Source organism: Calonectris borealis, chromosome 1 (assembly GCF_964195595.1).
Source record: "Calonectris borealis chromosome 1, bCalBor7.hap1.2, whole genome shotgun sequence".
NCBI lineage: Eukaryota > Metazoa > Chordata > Aves > Procellariiformes > Procellariidae > Calonectris > Calonectris borealis.
The window spans coordinates 192919398-192938244 of record NC_134312.1 but is presented as its reverse complement, the minus strand read 5'-3'; the positions used below and the strand labels follow the sequence as shown (position 1 = coordinate 192938244).

The 18847-nt window shown below is 35.3% G+C and overlaps 1 protein-coding gene across 1 annotated transcript in view; it reads right to left on the bottom strand.

Annotated features, from left to right (window-relative positions):
- Positions 1-218: 218 nt before the first annotated feature.
- POSTN (periostin) overlaps positions 219-18847 on the bottom strand; it is a 37288-nt gene continuing 18659 nt past the window's right edge. Inside the window, exons 13-24 of the mRNA XM_075139744.1 lie at positions 16244-16374; positions 15971-16073; positions 15525-15592; positions 14902-14947; positions 12672-12719; positions 9242-9337; positions 8536-8625; positions 6876-6953; positions 6384-6464; positions 4078-4164; positions 2005-2046; positions 219-1456 (exon numbers count right to left, since the gene is read on the bottom strand). Coding sequence (XP_074995845.1) covers positions 1416-1456; positions 2005-2046; positions 4078-4164; positions 6384-6464; positions 6876-6953; positions 8536-8625; positions 9242-9337; positions 12672-12719; positions 14902-14947; positions 15525-15592; positions 15971-16073; positions 16244-16374 — 911 coding nt within the window. The 3' untranslated portion in view covers positions 219-1415. The remainder of the gene's footprint in view (positions 1457-2004; positions 2047-4077; positions 4165-6383; positions 6465-6875; positions 6954-8535; positions 8626-9241; positions 9338-12671; positions 12720-14901; positions 14948-15524; positions 15593-15970; positions 16074-16243; positions 16375-18847) is intronic.

Genomic DNA, 18847 nt, shown 5'->3' with positions numbered 1-18847 from the left:
CTCATGGTATGTGATTATGGAATTAGGGAAGATTTTTAACTGTGTTTAAGGAGTGATGCAGTTTGAGTGCATTAGCATGTGTTAAGTGAGAAAGGGAAGCATCAGTTTGCTTATGTGAAGGCATATTTTTTAACTAAAAACTACACTAAGAGCTTAAGAATGTTTAGAATTTGCTTTACTATTCAAAAAAATATTTATAAATGAAAGCAAGCAGAGTTCAGCCAAATTCTTTATTGAGTATTTGTTTCAAAACAGAAGTATAAAGGCACATTGGATAACTCCTCTGAAACTCTGGTCTGCAGAATTAAGTTACTTTGAACACGTATTTTCTACTCCACGAGTAATTGTTTTCCAACTTTTGTTAATAAAGGCAAACAACTTTTAAGAGTATAAAACTAGAGTTATAAAATTGACATAATTTACAGACAACTCCACATTAGTACCAGACATTAGCAAAGCATGTTTTGATATAAAAGCTTTCAGACATAGCCTCATTTTTGTAAAACCTTTTCCCATGTTGAGTTAACTGTTTGCATGCATTTTATTTGCCCCTTTTATAATCCACTTTAATAATCAAAAGACGCATTTAGGGAAAAGTGGGAAAACGCTTAAGAATCTCAGTATATGTATTGGTATATGATTCCTTTAATGGGAATGATTTCTCTTATAAATAAAGAAGTGAACATGATCTCAAATACATTTTAAGAAGCTCATAATGTTTGCTTTTTTTCTTTTTAAGAGCTTCCATTAGCCACATTACTAGAAGGCATTTGGATATGCAATGTAGAACAAAAAAAAGGATACATTTAATATAAGGCATATTTGTTTGTTTAGAAAAGGTAACGTTACTGGTGTCATTATGACATTAAACATATGATGAATTTTGACTTATAAAAAGCATACAATACTACTGAACCAAAAGTGCTATGTTAACATCTCATATTTCCTTAGATTACTCTAAAAGTCACCTGAAGTGATTTTTTTTTTCCTAGAAATGATCTAATTTCATTTACATTTCTTATTTAGTGGAAATAATAACAATAAAAAAATACATTCTGTATTGTTCCCTGGTCTTTTTGAATCCAGTCCTGCAAACACTTACTAGCCAGCATGAGAAGGAATCCTGGTTCTACAGAAGTTGATGGGCTTCAGCAGTTCCAGGATCCCACCCTGCATAGTGCTTACTATCAAGAGCAGTTAAAGCACCCCTGATGGACTACTCCTCCCCGTGAGCACTGTGCTAGCAGTGAGTATCTGCAGCTTCACATCTTTTTGTGGATTCATGGTTCAGTTTACATTATGTTATCAAAACAACGTCATTTTCTAATGTTCTCGTTTTTGTGAAAACAGTTTCTCTTCCTCTCAAAGACCATACTGTTAATTTGTAATTCTGTGGATTCTATCTTGGAAAGCTTTTAGGAATAAGCTAGTCTTGTCCTCCTTCTTGCTGTTCCCCCTGGGAAAAATGGAGAAAGAACCATAATTATTACCTATAATTATATATAATATAGTTACACTATACACTGTATTTACTTGCAAAATAGACACGTGAAGAGGAAAGATGAAGCCTGATGCTGAATCTTTCACTCTTGTGCTGGCAGCTAGGAAATTACAATGATGTCTCAGCTTCTCAATTGGTCAAAATAATGTAGAATCAGAGAGTTACAAATCCCATGGTGGGGAATCCTGCAGTGCCATTTTCACAGTGTTAGACTCCAGAGCCGGATCTCACTCGGATGGCTTTATTCTAACCTGAAACACTCTTTGACCAAAGCATATGATCTGAACTGTTTTCAGATAGAAATATATATATGAAAAAAAATCTAGAAACCCAGTAATTAACAATACTAAGCTTTGTTAAAACTTTTTTTAGAAGCATAAATGCAACTCTTTCTTTTCAAACTCAGTTTTCTTAATGGTATTGTTTTCCCTCCTGACTTTTAACGTAACTGAGAATAATATTTGATGCATGTTAAAATGTTTAAATATATGTTTTTCTTTTACCTTGTGTCCTCCTAGTTGGTTGTACTTTCCGTACAGGTGCTTCTAGAAAACAGAAATGTTGCAGTCAGAAGTTATTTGGAAGAGCCTTTGAACTAAAACTCATTAGAAATGTTGGAAACCCATTGCTGACTTGTGAAGTTTGTTCTTTAAGGTTTTCAGTAAATTAAAAATTTTGTCCCATTAGCGTGTTTGATCACCTGAAACATGAAAGCTTATAATACAATTCACACATTTCTGTCATGTGCAGTCATCCATCACATCTTACCAACATTTCACAAGTATTTTTACATTTTAACAGTATGAATTAATCCATTATTCACACTGATCTCCTACAGATGGTTACATGATGTAGGCAGGTGCCAGGACATTTTGCGTATGCTCTTCATTCAGCAAACACCATCTGACACTCTTAGCGATGTACAAGCTCAGGTTAATGTACAGCCCAGAACTCAGTCTCAGCTTTTGGCAGAGGATGTCCAGGTCTGCTGTACAGACATTACTTCAGGAATTATTTATAAGTGATAAATGCTTGAAACTCAACCATCACAAGATGTCGGCCACATTTCCAGCTGTGTTTGGGGCTTGATGTGTAACTTCATTGTGAGTCCACAGTATGATTCCACATTTAGAGATCAGCTAATTTTCTCAGAGACTTCTGTTTTAAACGCTAGAGTAGAGCAAGGGCTATTGAATAGGTACCACCCTCATTAGCAGAGACATCTGTTTTCCAAAACACTGACTCAACGAAACTATGGACATTTTTTCCTCTTTCTCATCAAACTTTGAGACATTTTTTAGACCAGATATCTCCTCATTGGGAGGAAAAACACTTCACAGGCATAAAAGATAATTTTTCTGTTACTGTCACAGAAATATTACTGTGGTATTTTTCCTTCTTTACACCTATGAAGTATTTGTATCTTCACGTAACCAGCTGCAGCCAGTTGTCTTTTCATCCTGAGGTACAGGATAAATAAATGCATAGCTCTGAGATACAGACTTTACCTCATTACAGTTGAGGCTAAACACTGGGTATCTGCACCGTGATAGAAAATTTCAAGCTCTGCACTGCCCTACAAAGTCAGGTCCACCCAAAGTAAGCTTTCCATACTTATAAGCTGTCCATACAATTATGCTTTCAGGTAAACCATGGTCGAAGATTACACATCTGTCATTTTCAGGCAATAGTTGACTTCCCTGCCTGCCTTGTACTACTCAACATTGAAGTTATACAAACGCTATGGTATTCAAAATTTTAAAAGTAGAAACATATTTATTTAACGTCATTCTCCACAAGCCATAATATTTTTTCCTATGATTTTAGTTCAAAGGCTGACAGAATAACTTATTCTGCATTATTAGAATTAGAATTGGAAAAGGACATACATACAAATACAAAAGAAACCCTAAACAAGTTACTTCTTAACTTTGAATAAAGATAATTAAAAAATTATTGTTAAACTTGAAGAAACAAATTCCTGCTATAAAGCCAGGCTGAATTGTATTTGGCTCCTTTAAGAGATTCATTTTGGACCTCAACACCATTCAGCTTTTTCAAACCTGAAAGCTTTCCTCATTTAACAACAGGATAAGATTAGAGAAATTCCAAGACCATGTGAGATATTTACTCAATCCCAGAGGTTATATTCCCTCCACCCTATCCCCCATTCACCAGATTGAGAACCCCTCACATCAACAGATCACGTTAACACTGACAAGAAATAACTCAAGTTAAAAACAACTCACGTGGTCTTCTTCTGGATGTGCTGCTTAGGGAAAAGGCAATTCTTATGGTGCATGTTCCTTCAAATGTTTTACCTAAGCTTTGTGGTTAGACATTTCCTCTTGTCTACTATGCTTGCCAAATCTTTTAGCCACAAGATAAGCCTCAACATTTTTCTCTGCAACGTCACTGAAAGAATTGTTTTCCAGAACAATTATAAAACTCTTCTTGCTAAAATACTGACTTCAGACCTAAGAAATTTTTGTAAATAGATACTATAAAACCCCACCTGGAATGATCACTTCAGACAAAGCAGGTCCTAGTGATACTGGATTTTTAGACAAACTAACCTTCCAGATGGACTTTCTTGATTTCTCTCTCGATAATCTGTGGCTCTCCCTCAATTACTTTAGTAACCTTGGTGTACTCAGTTCCAGCTACGATAAGCATCAAAAACAAATGAGTTAAGTCTGGCATAGCATTTTTCCATATGCAAAGAGCCTTCAGTGGAAACAATGTCATTTTGGGGGTGTAGGTGTATGCAGGCCACTGTGTTATTCATGCCGTAAGGTCCTGCTGTTTTCCTTGGCCCTGCCACAGGTGATTCCTTCTCTAGGGCTTAGAGTCATTCATTGCAATCTTGGCTTGAAGTTTTGTTTCAGCAAAGACTGCCAATTGTAATAAGCAGTGCTGGATATTGTGTGAGTAGAATTACAGCCCATATGAAATCATTCTTTTACTTTAGAGAGTGGCAAATCATTTGTTTGTGACTGGACTCAAATTTAAATGCTTAGGAATTTCTCAGTGAAAGAGAAATAATTTGATGTAGACAAGAGGGCTATAAAGCATTATCACCATTATCACCAACAGCCGTAAAGCAACATGTGTATCTGCTTTTATTGGCTAACTGTATGGTAACGTATTATCATGGCAGCCAAGGGTAGCTGACTGGATAAATCATGGAAAAGATAGAGAAAATTCAAATTAAAACAAGAGACAAATCTGCCTATTTGGTCCATTCTGTAAAGCAGGATGTTTATGCAAACTAACATATAATAGCAAGGAAAAGTAGCAAGAATTCAAGGGACAATATTGTCTTTTCCAAATTTACTACAGAGAAACTATTTCTCTCTTTTCCATACAGCTATAGGATCATTGTAAGATGTATCTCTACAGATCATGTCTATTTAATTGTATACCTCTGTAACTGAAGATGACTACAATTACGATTGCAATTGTTAGATTCTGTAATTGTTAGATCAGACCTGTTACCAGAATTTTGAACAGTTCTACAGATAAAATTTGATCCTACTCTTTATTGCCTGGTTGACGCCAATAGAACTTAGTCCAGTATATGGAGGGATTTTCTTGCTATGATTTCTTTCATTTTCAACTTTCCTTTTAAATATTCAACACTGAAATAGGCATATCCAGAAAGCAACTCTTTTCACATAGCTGGGACACTTAAGAGAGGATAAGATGAAAAACCCTCTGGAAGTTCCTATTTCTCTCCAATTATAGGCAAATCCTGGCTTAGATCTGTAAAACTAAGGTTTAGATGTTTAAAACAGAAGAAAGAAATAGTCAACAGTATTTATAGCCATATCTTGGCTTTTCTCTAAGACTAGCTGTATTATCAAGTAGCACAGTTTTGTTTGGTGGAAAGCTGTTCAGCCGTTCAGCCAACACTAAATTTTTTACTTAACAGAAGTTTAAGTCACATCCACAGAATAGTGCTTTTGAAGGACTACAAGATTTAGTTCAGTGAACACACAGCTGGCTGTGAGCTACTCCACTGGCATTCAAGTTTGCAACTTACTAAAAAGTGAACATAAAATGAAGTGTATTCAGTTAATTTATGCCAAGAGAAACATCCATACATATTTTTGAGCCTCTGACTCAGGTTTACACTAACATTTACTAAAAACACAACACTTGAATTCTCTTTTTTTATTCCCCATTGCTATTATAGATAGTTTTTCTAATCTACGTTAAGCAGAGAACATTCCAAATTCATAGATAAAGATTAATTTCATAGCACAAGTTCTTTTACCAGTTTTCTACAGCTACTGGTTATATATTGCCAAAACTGTTAGAATTAAGAGAGCAAGAAGGAAAGAAAACCATTCCTTGGAATGCTATATTTGAAGAGAATTAAAGTTAATGCTTTGATATCCATCACCTGTAAGCATTGAAAGAAGGATGCTAAACATGCCTTTGATTATTAACTTGAGGGCAATGAATATTCATTTCTGAAGAACTGATAAGTAAGATGAATTTGGCCTATCACAATACTTTCCACTTCATAAGTGTTTTTCACAGATTTAAATTTACTGAAAAAAAGAGTTCACAGCTAGTGGAATAAATCTTCATTGCTCCCCTGAGTTTTAATGAGATATAACTTTTTAAAGACTGAAGAAAACCAAATAATTTTTTTTTCATGATCAATATCATAAAAAAATTGATTAATCAAACTTCAGTACTTATTTCCATTTCACAGACATCTGACACTTCATATATGGCATTCTATTTTTTCTCCCATTAAAATTACAATTCCGCTAGGTCAGTCTTTAAAATGTTGAGATCAACATATCTGAGAGGGGTTTCAGTTATCATAACCTGTTGCAAAAATGTTAGTTATAATACACTGAATTACCTCCCTGCAGAAGTCTTTTGATTTCTTCATCTTCAAGTAAATGACCATCACCTTCAATAAATTTGGTCACCTTGGTAACCTCTGATAGGATACAGGTTATGGCAAAAAATTGATTTACACAAAACATTCGACAATCCTGTAACAGCATATCACTGAATTAATCCTGTCATAACGTTTTGCTGAATTACAAAATTAATCTGTTATGATATTAAATTCCATGTAAACACTGAAAACACCATATTTTATGACAAACATAACATACTATATACTAGATCCAGGCAGCCTCAACTCTGGAGCTGACTGAAATGTGAAGATCAGAGACTCAAAACAGAATGTTAGATTTGGATATTTCTCGGGTCCTGAGGTTTAATCTCTGGGTATGATACTGCAGTATGAGCACCTTTGCTGAAAACATGGAGTATCCATTCAGTAACTATTTAAGCTTTCTTTTTTTTTTTTTTTAAAGGAAGGAAAGAAAACAAGGACACTAACCTTCTTCAAGCAATTTCTTCAACTTTTCTTCATTGTCTGAACCACCTGCAGTAATTCTGGTATATTTTATTTCAGGACCTGGAAAAAAGATGTGTAAGACAGTGACTTTAATCAAATATAACAGGATTGCCTTTGAAGTTATTTTTTCCTATTTAACACTTTGGATGGTTCCATGGTTAACATGCTTTAATCTGCTTTTATGATCGTTTTATCTTTCACTGCGTCCCAAATTAAACTGAAAGAGGGCTACAAATAGTACTCAGAGCTATTCAGGAAAGTACTTAGACAAATTTAACATTCTTAGAGTATATATCTGCCCAAATTCTTAAAGTAAGACACAGTTTTAAATACTTTGTTGTATTAAGTCATAGATCAGATATTTCCTAAGTGCAAAAAGAGTGTGGATCCACTGTTGTAAATAGACATTGTTGCTTTTATTACTGCTATAAATCATTTGAAATCTTAACATCTGAGATTTTTATCAGTTTCTACTACAGAGGGAAGAAAAAGAAATATCAGGTCTGAAACTAACATTTTACATTATATTGACCATTTCATGTGGGATATTAGTGAAACTTTAATTTGAGAAATGAAAAAATGGTATTTTATTTTCTTTCTCAGAAATTTTGTGTTGAAAAATAGTCCCAGGTTTATTCAGAAACTACCAATGTTTTTCATTCAGTTATTTTCATTGTAGTAAAGAGTTATATGAAAATAACTTACGTCTGGTTCTTTATTTCTCTCTTGCTTGAATGACTTCTTAAATTGAATTTTAAGATTTTCTAAATAAACTGAGTATTAATACTTTCTGTTAAGTCAATATGTTAAGTTCCTATAACACTGTCTTTCCCTTACAACTGCTCTGGCAGACAGAATTTTAATGGCAGCATTCAAACTGATATTTAACGAAGGGGATCAAAATGTGTTAGCAGAGAATTTGTGACTGCTTAAATACACCTAACTCCACTTTTCAATTTCTGTGACGTTTCTAGGATTCTTAAAAAAAACCCTCTGTACTAGGTCAAATATAATTGAAATTGGCCAGAGTTTGAAAGTTACTGTGGGAGAAGAACAAGGGACACAGATGCACATTAATTTTGTCTTATATTATCTGAATACAAATGTCTAACTTGTGGATGTCAGATCAATTGAAGCCCCTCCTTACAGAGAAACAGAGTTCTTTTTCTGAAATGATTGTCAAGGGACCCTGAGATGACATGCAAAACTAGGTGTCTACACACTGAATGTCTACCTTTGGTGGAATGAAACCTACCTGGAGAGATACAACCCAAAATTTCACAAAAAAAAAAAAAAGTCTTCTTTTTAAAACAAGCCAGACTAAAAAAATGCAATAAAAGCAGTCTCATCCTGAAATGGTAGCAAAAAGCTTGCAAAAGCAGACACTTTGCAAATGCATAAAAAAGAAAAAAAAGACAAGTTTTCATTGTTTTTTATGCTGTTAAATTATTGTTGCCATTTCTGTATATGTGTGTGTAGTGCACACAGCTAGAATTTGAGCCATACATAGGCAATAGGAAGTATTAGGGAAAATTCATCTCTTCAGGAAGTGCAGTTTAGGCATTAGGACAGAACTTAAGATGTGTTACTTTTGTATGTAATGGTGAACTTCACTAAGTATGAATAGCTCAGCATAATTTACCTTGAATAATTCTTTCTTCTGTTACTTTTTTCTCTGTCACTTCCACTGGTCGCCCATCAATGATTTTGGTGTATGTTTTAATAATTGGTTCTACAAGGATTTTTAAATTGAAGACATTAATCAAGTGATGAACAGTGTTACAAGTGCTGTTTTTGAGATGCTGAAACTTACTGAAGCATACAAGGAAATACCATCGCATAGTTTACAAAAAATAAAAATGTTCAGAGGAGACTAGGAACTAAGTTTCCTCCAAATTTAGGAGGGCCACATGCTGTTTTTCCTTTAAAAGCACCCTAGATGTGAACTTTTCAATGCCCCTAGCAAAGCAGAATGCGAAGTTAACCTTTCTGTCTGATAAAATTGCCTTTCTATCGCAGAATCACATACTGGATTTTGGTTTGCAGGACAACAACCAGCAAATAATTCTTAACTGAAACATATATTATGTCAGCATGCAGAGCATTTCTAATACTGTCTTGACTGTAGCTATGGGACACAGCTAGGCAAAAAGACCAAATTTTTGAAATGCATGAGAAGTGAGAATGAAATGATAATAATATTACAACACTTCCAGAAGGTCGTGTTAAAAACAGAACAGTTGTCTAACATATCACATGAATCACCTACATAAAGTAGAAACTGACTGGGAATAGTGAATGTTTCAAATTTTAACTAATACAAATTGAGTTGCTGAAAGCATACCAACCTCCATGAATCACTTTAGTTATTGTCTCCCCTTCCCTGACTATTTTGAACTCAGGTTCCCCTTCAATTAATTTAGTGAGCTGTGTGATAGATGGGTCTGTGACATAGGAAAAAAACAACACGTTACAAATAATCATAAAAATATTTATGGTATTCCACAGGGCTGAGATGAAGCTAGCATTATCTCCCCTACCCTAAATAAACCAGATGACTGGAGGATTTTTTAAATCTGAGAAGCGATTTGCAGCAATGCTGTGCAATGTTGCACTTCCTCCCATGCTATCTTAAATTTAGATCCTATTGCACACTTACTATTTACAATTTTTTTTTTATTTTTGTGCATCTGATCTATTTAACATCTGTTGACAAGTCTCAGACAAAAAACAGATCCTCAGCAGCTGAAAGGAAGTCTCCCTCTCTGTATATTGGTAAGAAGCCTACTCCGCAGAATTGCTGGAATCTTAGAGCTATTGCTCTGTTAGTGATCAGCATGCAATCTATTGTGTGAAAACTTAGAAAGGAACTAGAGAGAGAAATGTTTGTCATGTTATTTCCTACTAACTGTATAGATATCCAAGAGGAGACTAGGTCTTTTAATCAGAATCCCCTTATGTTGTTTTGGGGTTTTCTATCTGTTGTTTTGGCGTTTTTTTATTTGTTGTTTTGTTTTTGGTTTTGGTTTTGGTTTTGGTTTTGGTTTTGGTTTTTTTTAAGCTACCAAGACTTGGCCAGTGGTCACCCAGCTTAAAGAAAAAAAAAAAAACTTCAGAGATCAACAGGAACGGCTATAAGGATATTTGTCAGCATTAACGGCTATCATTCTTTGAGTTGCATGGGAGAGGTCAGCCTGATTTCAATGGCCAAAACAAACCTCTTAATCTTGTGCAATCCCCATAGACCACACTGATCCAAATGTATCTCTGTCTGACAGGCTGGAGCAGCAGATACTAAATAAATTAGGAACATACCATTGATGCAGTCAATTATCAGGAATAACATAGTTCTTCTGTAACAAGTGTTACGGCAACATCTTCTTAGGAATTTGCTGTAACACACACTTCCCTTATTCCCTATTCAGAGTTAGAAATTTAACACAGTCCACCTCTATCATTTCCTTAAAAGTCCCTTAAAAATCTTTCTTTATATGAATTTATGTAGAAGTCGATACTGCATAGATTTTTTTTTTAAATTACTGATCAGGATTTAACGATAGCTTTTTAATGTGTGCCTGGTGTTAATTGTTGAAAACAGTATACAATTCAGTTTAACTAGCGTCCTTCAATACTAACAAATCCAAGCATACTTTTTTGTTTGCTTTTGCAGCAGAAGATGATTGTATAAGTTAGACTTTAGAGCTAAATAATTCATTTATTTGCTGCAGATGAAATGATATGATAGGATCATAATTATGCCCAGTTATTATAGAGCTCTATTTATCTACTCTGAGTTTTAAATAGCTGAAGAACACATTGCTTTTTCTTTTATTTTCTAACAAGTCTGGCTGAAAAACATTCATAAATATTTTAAAGAAGCAATCTTACAAGATTCATTCACTTGTTTCTCTTTTAAATTTAGAGGCATTTTTGCATGTTGAGAATCCATTAAATACTAATATACATTGATACAAGTGATGAATATTAATGAAAACATGCCAAAGTTATATTTATGAATGTTTATAAATCCTTTTTTTTTTAGATTTCTAAATTACTGTACCTTCATATGTGATTGATACAGCAGATGTACACAGAACAAAAGGTAAAGCCATAGTTTGCTATACTGCCCAGTCTAAGATCAATCCTTCGAACATTTAATCCATTAAGATTTGGGTTTCAATCAATTTAACTCTTTAGATCCCTTTAACTTGCCTATGTATGGACAATGGAAGCACAACTCAAGTAGAAAACATTGAGACAGGAAAGGGCAGACATCACCCTCTAAACTTGAGGGTGGTGGTGGTTTTTCTCTTTTTACTGAAATGTCCTTTCCATCATGTTCTGCTAGAACTTCCTGACATATGTTGCAAAAATTAACATGCAACTTTGCCACCTTTTTTCTACAGACAATTGTGGGCTTATGTGGTTTTGATGGGAGCTGCTGCTCACTACTGTTACTACTAGCAAGCTCAGAAGGGCCAGAACTGGTTTTAATGGGTTTATTTCTGAATCATCAGCAGAAAGGTTGTATTGGCCAGAGATCGTTCTCTGGAGGGTGTCCCAAAGCAGAAACACTGTAATGGCAATGGAAAGGAGTAAATCTTCAATATTTACTAACTTATAAAGTTATTTTTTCTCTCTCTGGTGAATAACACTTAGTTGTACATTTGACTATAGAAATGCTCAGGCATTTCATTTTTTCTTTAAAAGAGGATTTTGTTTCATTTAACTTTCAACTTCTTCATGTAAGTCACTTAAACTGTATGTCTCTGGATTTAACATAGAAGAACAGGTACTTTCAGAGACTGATTCACCTTCATCATAGGAAGATTTCTAAAATATCTTGGATGAATTACTATATGGAATGATCTATTCATTTATATTGCTCTGTGGATCTGATTTAATGATGGAGACTAGGCAACAAAGATCAGCAGATATGCTAGATGTCTAATCCTAAATGGGATGAAGTACAGACAAGCTGCTGAAAAAGCAAGCTCATGTCACTTCTGCTGGGAGGAAGTCCTCCCAGAAACAGTGATTAAACAGTCTGGGTAAAATTTTTGCAAGACATTTTAACTGCCTTTCTCCTCAGTTGAGCTCAATCAGATTCCCTTTGAGCATTTTTGTTTCAATGGGAAACTGGAACTCATTAGCAGTGTACCTGGTTTAGTGAAACCAATGGGTGTTTCAGCTAATTTGTGAATCACAAGTGATTTTGACAGTCCCAGTCTCACTTTTTGTTCTCTTCAGTCCCACCACTAATCTTTAAATCATGCTTTTGCCTTGAGAAATTGAAAAAGAAAATTTGGCTAACCGTCCTTTCCAGGCATCTGACAGATATTGGTATTTAGAACTGATTGAAAACTATAGAAAAATGAACTGATTTTTTTTTCTTCAAAGTATAAGAAACAACTCTACTTCATTTTTAAAAATAACTGTTTTAATTAAAAAAAAGGAAATGTTTTTATTGAAAGCATAGTAATATTTGGGGCACTTAAAAGAAATGGTTTGAAAAAAGATTATTTTAAAAATATTTTAAAAATGCCCATAGAAAAAGGAGAAAAATCAATTTGGGGAAACAACTGTGGGAAATCTTTTTATACAAAATATTTCAGCCAGTTCTAATTGCAATATTTGTATCTTTGCTTTTCCAGCAAAGTGCTGAACGTCCTGGAGCTGTACGTACAAAATGCATCCTGTTAAGAAATATATACAATACATATTCTGTATATGTATATGAACATATACAGAAATATATATGCTAAGGACCTCATTTACCTTCCTTTCTGATGATGGGCTGGACGTTGCTTTCAATTATGTTAATTTCTGAAAGTATAGAAAATGGAATATAAAGCACATTCCATTCTTACCGTTTCTTTATGGTAATGATCAGTTAGATTTGGTCTGGTCATAAAGATGTGGATAAAATGACAGATATTAATGGATGGAAAAGTAACTCAAAGGTATCTAGAGTATGGATCTCAGTTCTAGTTACTAAATGGTGGTGTATACAAGTCATCTGCAGACGGAGTCTGTTGGCATGCTCTTTGCCTTTGTTTGTGCCATATGAAACCCACTGGTCATGAAACCCATGATAATGTAAGGTACATAATAATAATGGCTCATACAATTCCCTGCGTAAAGATTTGCACAATTCCCTGACATATCTTAAATTCAAATCTTGCCCTTTTCTTTTCATTAGGGAGCTGACCTGGTAAACGAGGAAACCCTCTGACATTCAGAACTATTCTTATACTTGGTAGAACGTCATGGAGAGCACAACTGTGGTGCCCTTGGGAGATCAAGTTGTCCCTCTACACCTAAGACAGACTCAAGTATTCATTGAACATCTCTGATAGATCGTTATTTGACTCGTATCCGTTCACTGGTAGAGAAGCCTTCACTGGTAGAGGTCCCAGCCTTCCCGTTCCTGTGTTTCACTAAATCAACAGTTACAACTTTGTTGATGTCTGACATTGATCTCCCTCCCTTCAGTTTACAGGCATTGCTTCTCATGCTACTCTCACTAGCCGTGGGAGATAGTATCATAGAATCATAGACTATCTTGAGTTGAAAGGGATCATCAAGTTCAACTCCCTCCTCCTCACAGGATTACCTAAAACTAAGCCATATGACTAAGAGCGTCGTCTAAACGGTCCTTGAACTCTGACAGGCTTGGTGCCGTGACCACTTCCCTGGGAAGCCTGTTCCAGTGACCGACCACCCTCTCAGTGAAGAGCCTTTTCTTAATGTCCAATCTGAACTTCCCCTGACACAGCTTCATTCCATTTCCTCGTGTCCTATCGCTGGTCACCAGAGAGGAGATCAGCATCTCCCCCTCCACTGTTCCTCTTGAGGAAATTGTAGACTGTGATGAGGTCACCCCTCAGTGTTCTCCAAGCTGAACAAACCAAGTGACCTCGGCTGCTCCTCATAAGTCTTAAGACCTTTCACCATCTTGATCACTCTCCTTTGGACACACTCTAATAGTTTGATGTCCTTCTTATATTGAGGCGCCCAAAACTGCACACAGTACTCGAGATGGGGCCACACCAATGCAGTGTAGAGTGGGACAATCACCTCCCTCAACCGACTAGCTATGCTGTGCTTGATGCACCCCAGGACATAGTTGGCCCTTTTGGCTTCCAGGGCACACTGTTAACTCATATTCAACTTGCCATCAAGATAGATTATTCCATTTTTTGTTCCAAGAGTCTTTTAACTTCAGTGTGTCCATTCTCAATTTTCAAAAGCCCGATGTCATGGTCTCCATTTCTACTGAAAAATGTGGGTAAAATCCCATAGAAATTTAATCATTTGCCTAAAGTCATATTCCCTCACAAGCCAAAGCTTCAGCAGGATCTTTGTCTTCTAACAGTTTGCTTCAACACGTTCCACTTTATATGCAGAAACTAAATGCAAGCCCTGAGAAAGGCTGCAAGAGAGCAAAAAAGGTTCCTTTTTTACATTTACTCTCTAGAGACAAAATGGTCAGAACAACGGCCTCCTGCACAAGCCTCATATTTGCACATATGGGAACCGCGTGGAACAGGTACACTCTGTCCCTCTGGAAGCATTTATGAAAAAGAAAGCATCTCAGTGCAGAGTTTCATCAATGCTACATCTTGGAGAGTCAGTACGGTATGATGCTATGTCTCGGAGAGAGAGGCAGCACAACTCTGCTATACACCAAGCACTGAACCTTGGCTAAAAACTGAAAAACAATCTTTGCCATATGTATCTTGCCTACCCCAAAGAGTTTGAACAGCTTACTTCAGGGTTACTTTCCTGTCACACATCTGGAAAGGGAAAAAAATACATACAGTAGCACAACAGCTAGAAACATTCTACTTTGAGTCTTTCTCTTCCTCTGTTTCATTGGCACATCTTACTTTCCCAGAAATTGCTTTCTTTTTGATTGAAAAAAAGATCTACCATTCAAGATTGGAATTGGCAACATTTAAAAAGCAATCTCAAACCCATCTGGAAGTATTTAAATTGAACTTACTGTAAAACGTCAGTGGAATCTCTTTGAAGGTACTGTCACGAACAAACTATAAATACAACAGAAAAGTAATTTTAATTTAAAAGAAAGAGCACTTGCCTTCTAGTTTCCTAATAAGTGTGGGTAGGATTCACTGATCTAAAAGTTAGGCTATGCTATTTGCCTAGGTCCTCTCATTCATTGTTGAGGGAGAATGTAATCTCAAGAGGATAGCTGAGATAGATAAGGATGTCTATTCTTCTCCACAGGCTATTGAGGCTGGTGAGCTTAATGACATAGTAATTTAGCCACACAATATTTCTTTCAAAGAGTGATTGCCTCAAGGATTTAGAAGTTATTTATTTTCCTGGAGTGATAAAGTGTACCTGAACCAAAGAGCAGATTTGGGTCAGTTCACATTGGAGTTATCCAAATGCAAATATTCTACAATTATTTGGTGATGAAAAACATAAATTCTAACTACTGAATGCAGTGTATCATTCATGATTATATTTGGGTAACTGGGAGCTATGGAATGTGATGTCTGCTGAAGAAACAGAGGGACCAGAGAATCACTTATGAATTATAACATACACGGTTTCACAGATTCTGCCAAAAAGATGAAGGGATCATTATTTAAAGAGTACCTTAATTTGAATGTACTTAATCAACTTCTTCAGGATTGTAAGCAACTGATCATTTCCAACAGGCAGATCTGACAAAAGAAATAGGCATGTAAGAGGAAACATACATCTGTGTTCATTTTACTTTCATTTACAGTGATCAGGAGATGTAATCACTCTGAAACACTCACACAAATGCGTACTTGTACATACACATTCTTCCATATTAGTGGAAAAGATAGCCTAAAACATCTTGTCTTCCATATACTTGACTTTCACAGAATTTCAAAGAGTTGCCATGGTTTCAGGCAAGGTTCTTCCACAAAATGAGTAGTGAGGTAAATTTTCTGTTTCTTATTCCACATAGGAATTGTCTCTTTAAAGGAATTAACTTTTTTAAGTTATTGCACCTACATAACGTGTAAACAGATTCAGAAGAGTGTGTACAAATTCCATGAACTAATACTCACCTGCTGGATATAGGAGTTTATCAATAACATGAATGACACCATTGGTTGCCATGAGATCAGATTCTCTTGATTTCAGTTCATTAACCAGAAGAGTATCGTTCACCTGGTAAAGGATGAAAAGAGAAAACAAGTTATCAGAGACATTAAAAAACAACCCCAAACCCTAATATAACGTTCAGAGAAATGCATCCCATTCTGTAATGTGGATAGACATGGAATGTCAAATTCCTGGTACAAGGCTGTGTCAGGGAGATTTCTTTTTCAACACTTAACTGTTTTCAAGTAGAGTTTCCCTCCTTGGATGGTTTTAAGAATGTTTGTCACACCAGGCTCAAAGCCACTTCCAATGAAAACCCCTTGTGTCAAGTGGTAAAGAAGAATATTCCTGAGAGCATTTTTGTCTCCTATTTAAAAAGAAAAGTAGGTGTAAAAATTCAATGGTAATGGATAGTTCTTCCTGGAAATTCTAAGCCAAAAAAAACATAGTATGAATGAAACTACCATGAACATATAAAATTTGAATCTCTTAAAATGATGATAAAGGGAAAAACCAACCATACGACAAAAAAGGCACTCAGAACATAATAATAAAGATGCTATGAGAGATCCCATACAAAAGAACAGAAAAGCGGCTAGAATTTTCCTATTTTTCTGTATTATGTTCTCTTATTTGCTTGCACCTCTAATCAGAATTTTTTGCCCTTTTCTTAAATATGTTCCACAAATCATTCGGAAACACAACAATTTCAGGACCACTAAGCAGTCGGCAATATCAAATTTCACCAAGCTGCTACATAAACTCCAGCCTTAACACTGTTGCAATTAAAGGGAACCATGGCTAACAATTAATATAATTATTCTCTTGTGGCAAAACCCTTCTGAGATGACTGGGGATAACTCACAACTTTTTATATACACATATCTTTTCCCATCTGGGGCAGGAGAAAATTGCTATTTACTTCAGGCAGAAAAGATGGAGTCATTTGGAGTGCTGGTTTTGTCTGTTTTTACAGAGAACAGATGCAGCTTGGAGAATTTGGGAAAGGGGAAAAAAACCCTGTTCTAGGGATGATTTCCATATTTCAAAGTTTGACATTCCTCTTTAGGAAGAAAAAAAAACCAACCAATATTTTCAAGACTGTCTTAAAAGGGAAATGGATTCTGGAGCGCAAATTAGTGTCCTGACAGGGCTCTCTGGTGCTCTGGGTTCCATGGAAGTTCAGAATCATAGGATGGGATGTAGGAATACCCACAACCTCCCCAGGAGACAGGGTACCAAGCAGAGCAGTTTTAAAATACTTCTGCTTGCCATTACATGGAATATTGACTATTCTAGTACAAGATTCATATTAACATTTCACATTGATATTGATTGTTATTAGGAGTTTCAGCCTTGATGAAACTGCAGTGGAAATACTGTCTGGTTATAATTTTTTCCTGGTGTCTCTTTCAGTGAACATTTTCATTTTTCTGCTTTTTGCTTTGATCACTGATACTACTGCAATTCACTTTACTACTGAAATGCAATTAAATGTAGTTTTTCTTCCTACTAAAATTAGCACTGAGATTTTGTGACTGGACCATTCATAGATGGCATCAAGTTACATACAAAGCCTAAACATGGCCATTCATAAGCTGTTTTCACAAACTATCAGATTACCTTTGTTCTGTGCCACAATGGTTACTAGTTAAAATCTTTGTTTTGTGTCTTTCTTACAGATAAAGAAAATACTTCTTTATATTCCTTAAAAAGATTATATATTTTAAGGTTTAATTTTTACGGAGAGAGCAACATAATGTTTTTAAATAAAGCCAAGACAGAATTCCAGAAAGTAATCTGAGACAAAAAAATGGACATTCTGCTGCAAATAAGTAATGAGGGTAAATTAAGATTTCATCTGCCAAAGAAAGTAAGTAGAATCTGAGTCACGATAGGAAAAGATAGTACATAAAGCCCCTTGAAAAGCAGAATGGCAAATATAATTTTATTCTTAATTATAAAAATAATCCAAAATTACATCGGCCTTGGATACAACATCAAGTTGTGAATTGAAGACAAAAATAATAGATAAACTCAATCTTAGTTAATAAAATAACTATATAGTCCAATAAGAACAAAACAATGGCATTTATCCAGTTACTTCAGTTCACAGCCTTGAGACAAGTTTCATTTCATTTTACAGCTATCTAATGTTAGTCTTTTAGGTTATCTGTTAATTTACTGTTAGTCACTAGAGACACACCACACTAGAAGGTAATTTAGACCACTATCATAAATTTAAATGGCTGAAGAGATAATTTAAATTCACAGTGCCTCATTAGTGAGTTAAAGGCTGTATAGAGCTGGGGATGCTGCTTATCAATGCTCTGAGCTGGGCTCTTTGAAGTCATTAGGGATTTGTGGGATTTGGCTTCATGTCTTCGAACTTTGATCTGAAAAGTGCAGGAACAAAAAATGTGACTGACCTTCTAGATGTGGGATTCAATGGAACCACTCCTCCCGCACTTGTGCACAGGCCAGATTCACATTACTCTCAAATAAACTAAAAATATTTATAGTGCTGTGGCTACAGTCTACCCCTCTAGAGGGAAATTCTGCAGGAGATTTGAAGTATTCACTATGCATTTCTTCTCTTAAGGAAATAAAGCATGTCATTAAAGAAACTACTTTTAAATCTTGTGAACAATCTATATAATTCCAGAGTTTAAAAGTGTAAGATGAAAAGAAATTACATAAATTGACATTTAGCAATATATATTCAACATTTAACTTGTAGAGCACAGATGATATCAGAGATCACTGCATGGAGGCAGAGATGAGAAAGGAAAGGTAGAAAAGTCAATAATATATATCTTTTAATGCAGTGGTCACAATTA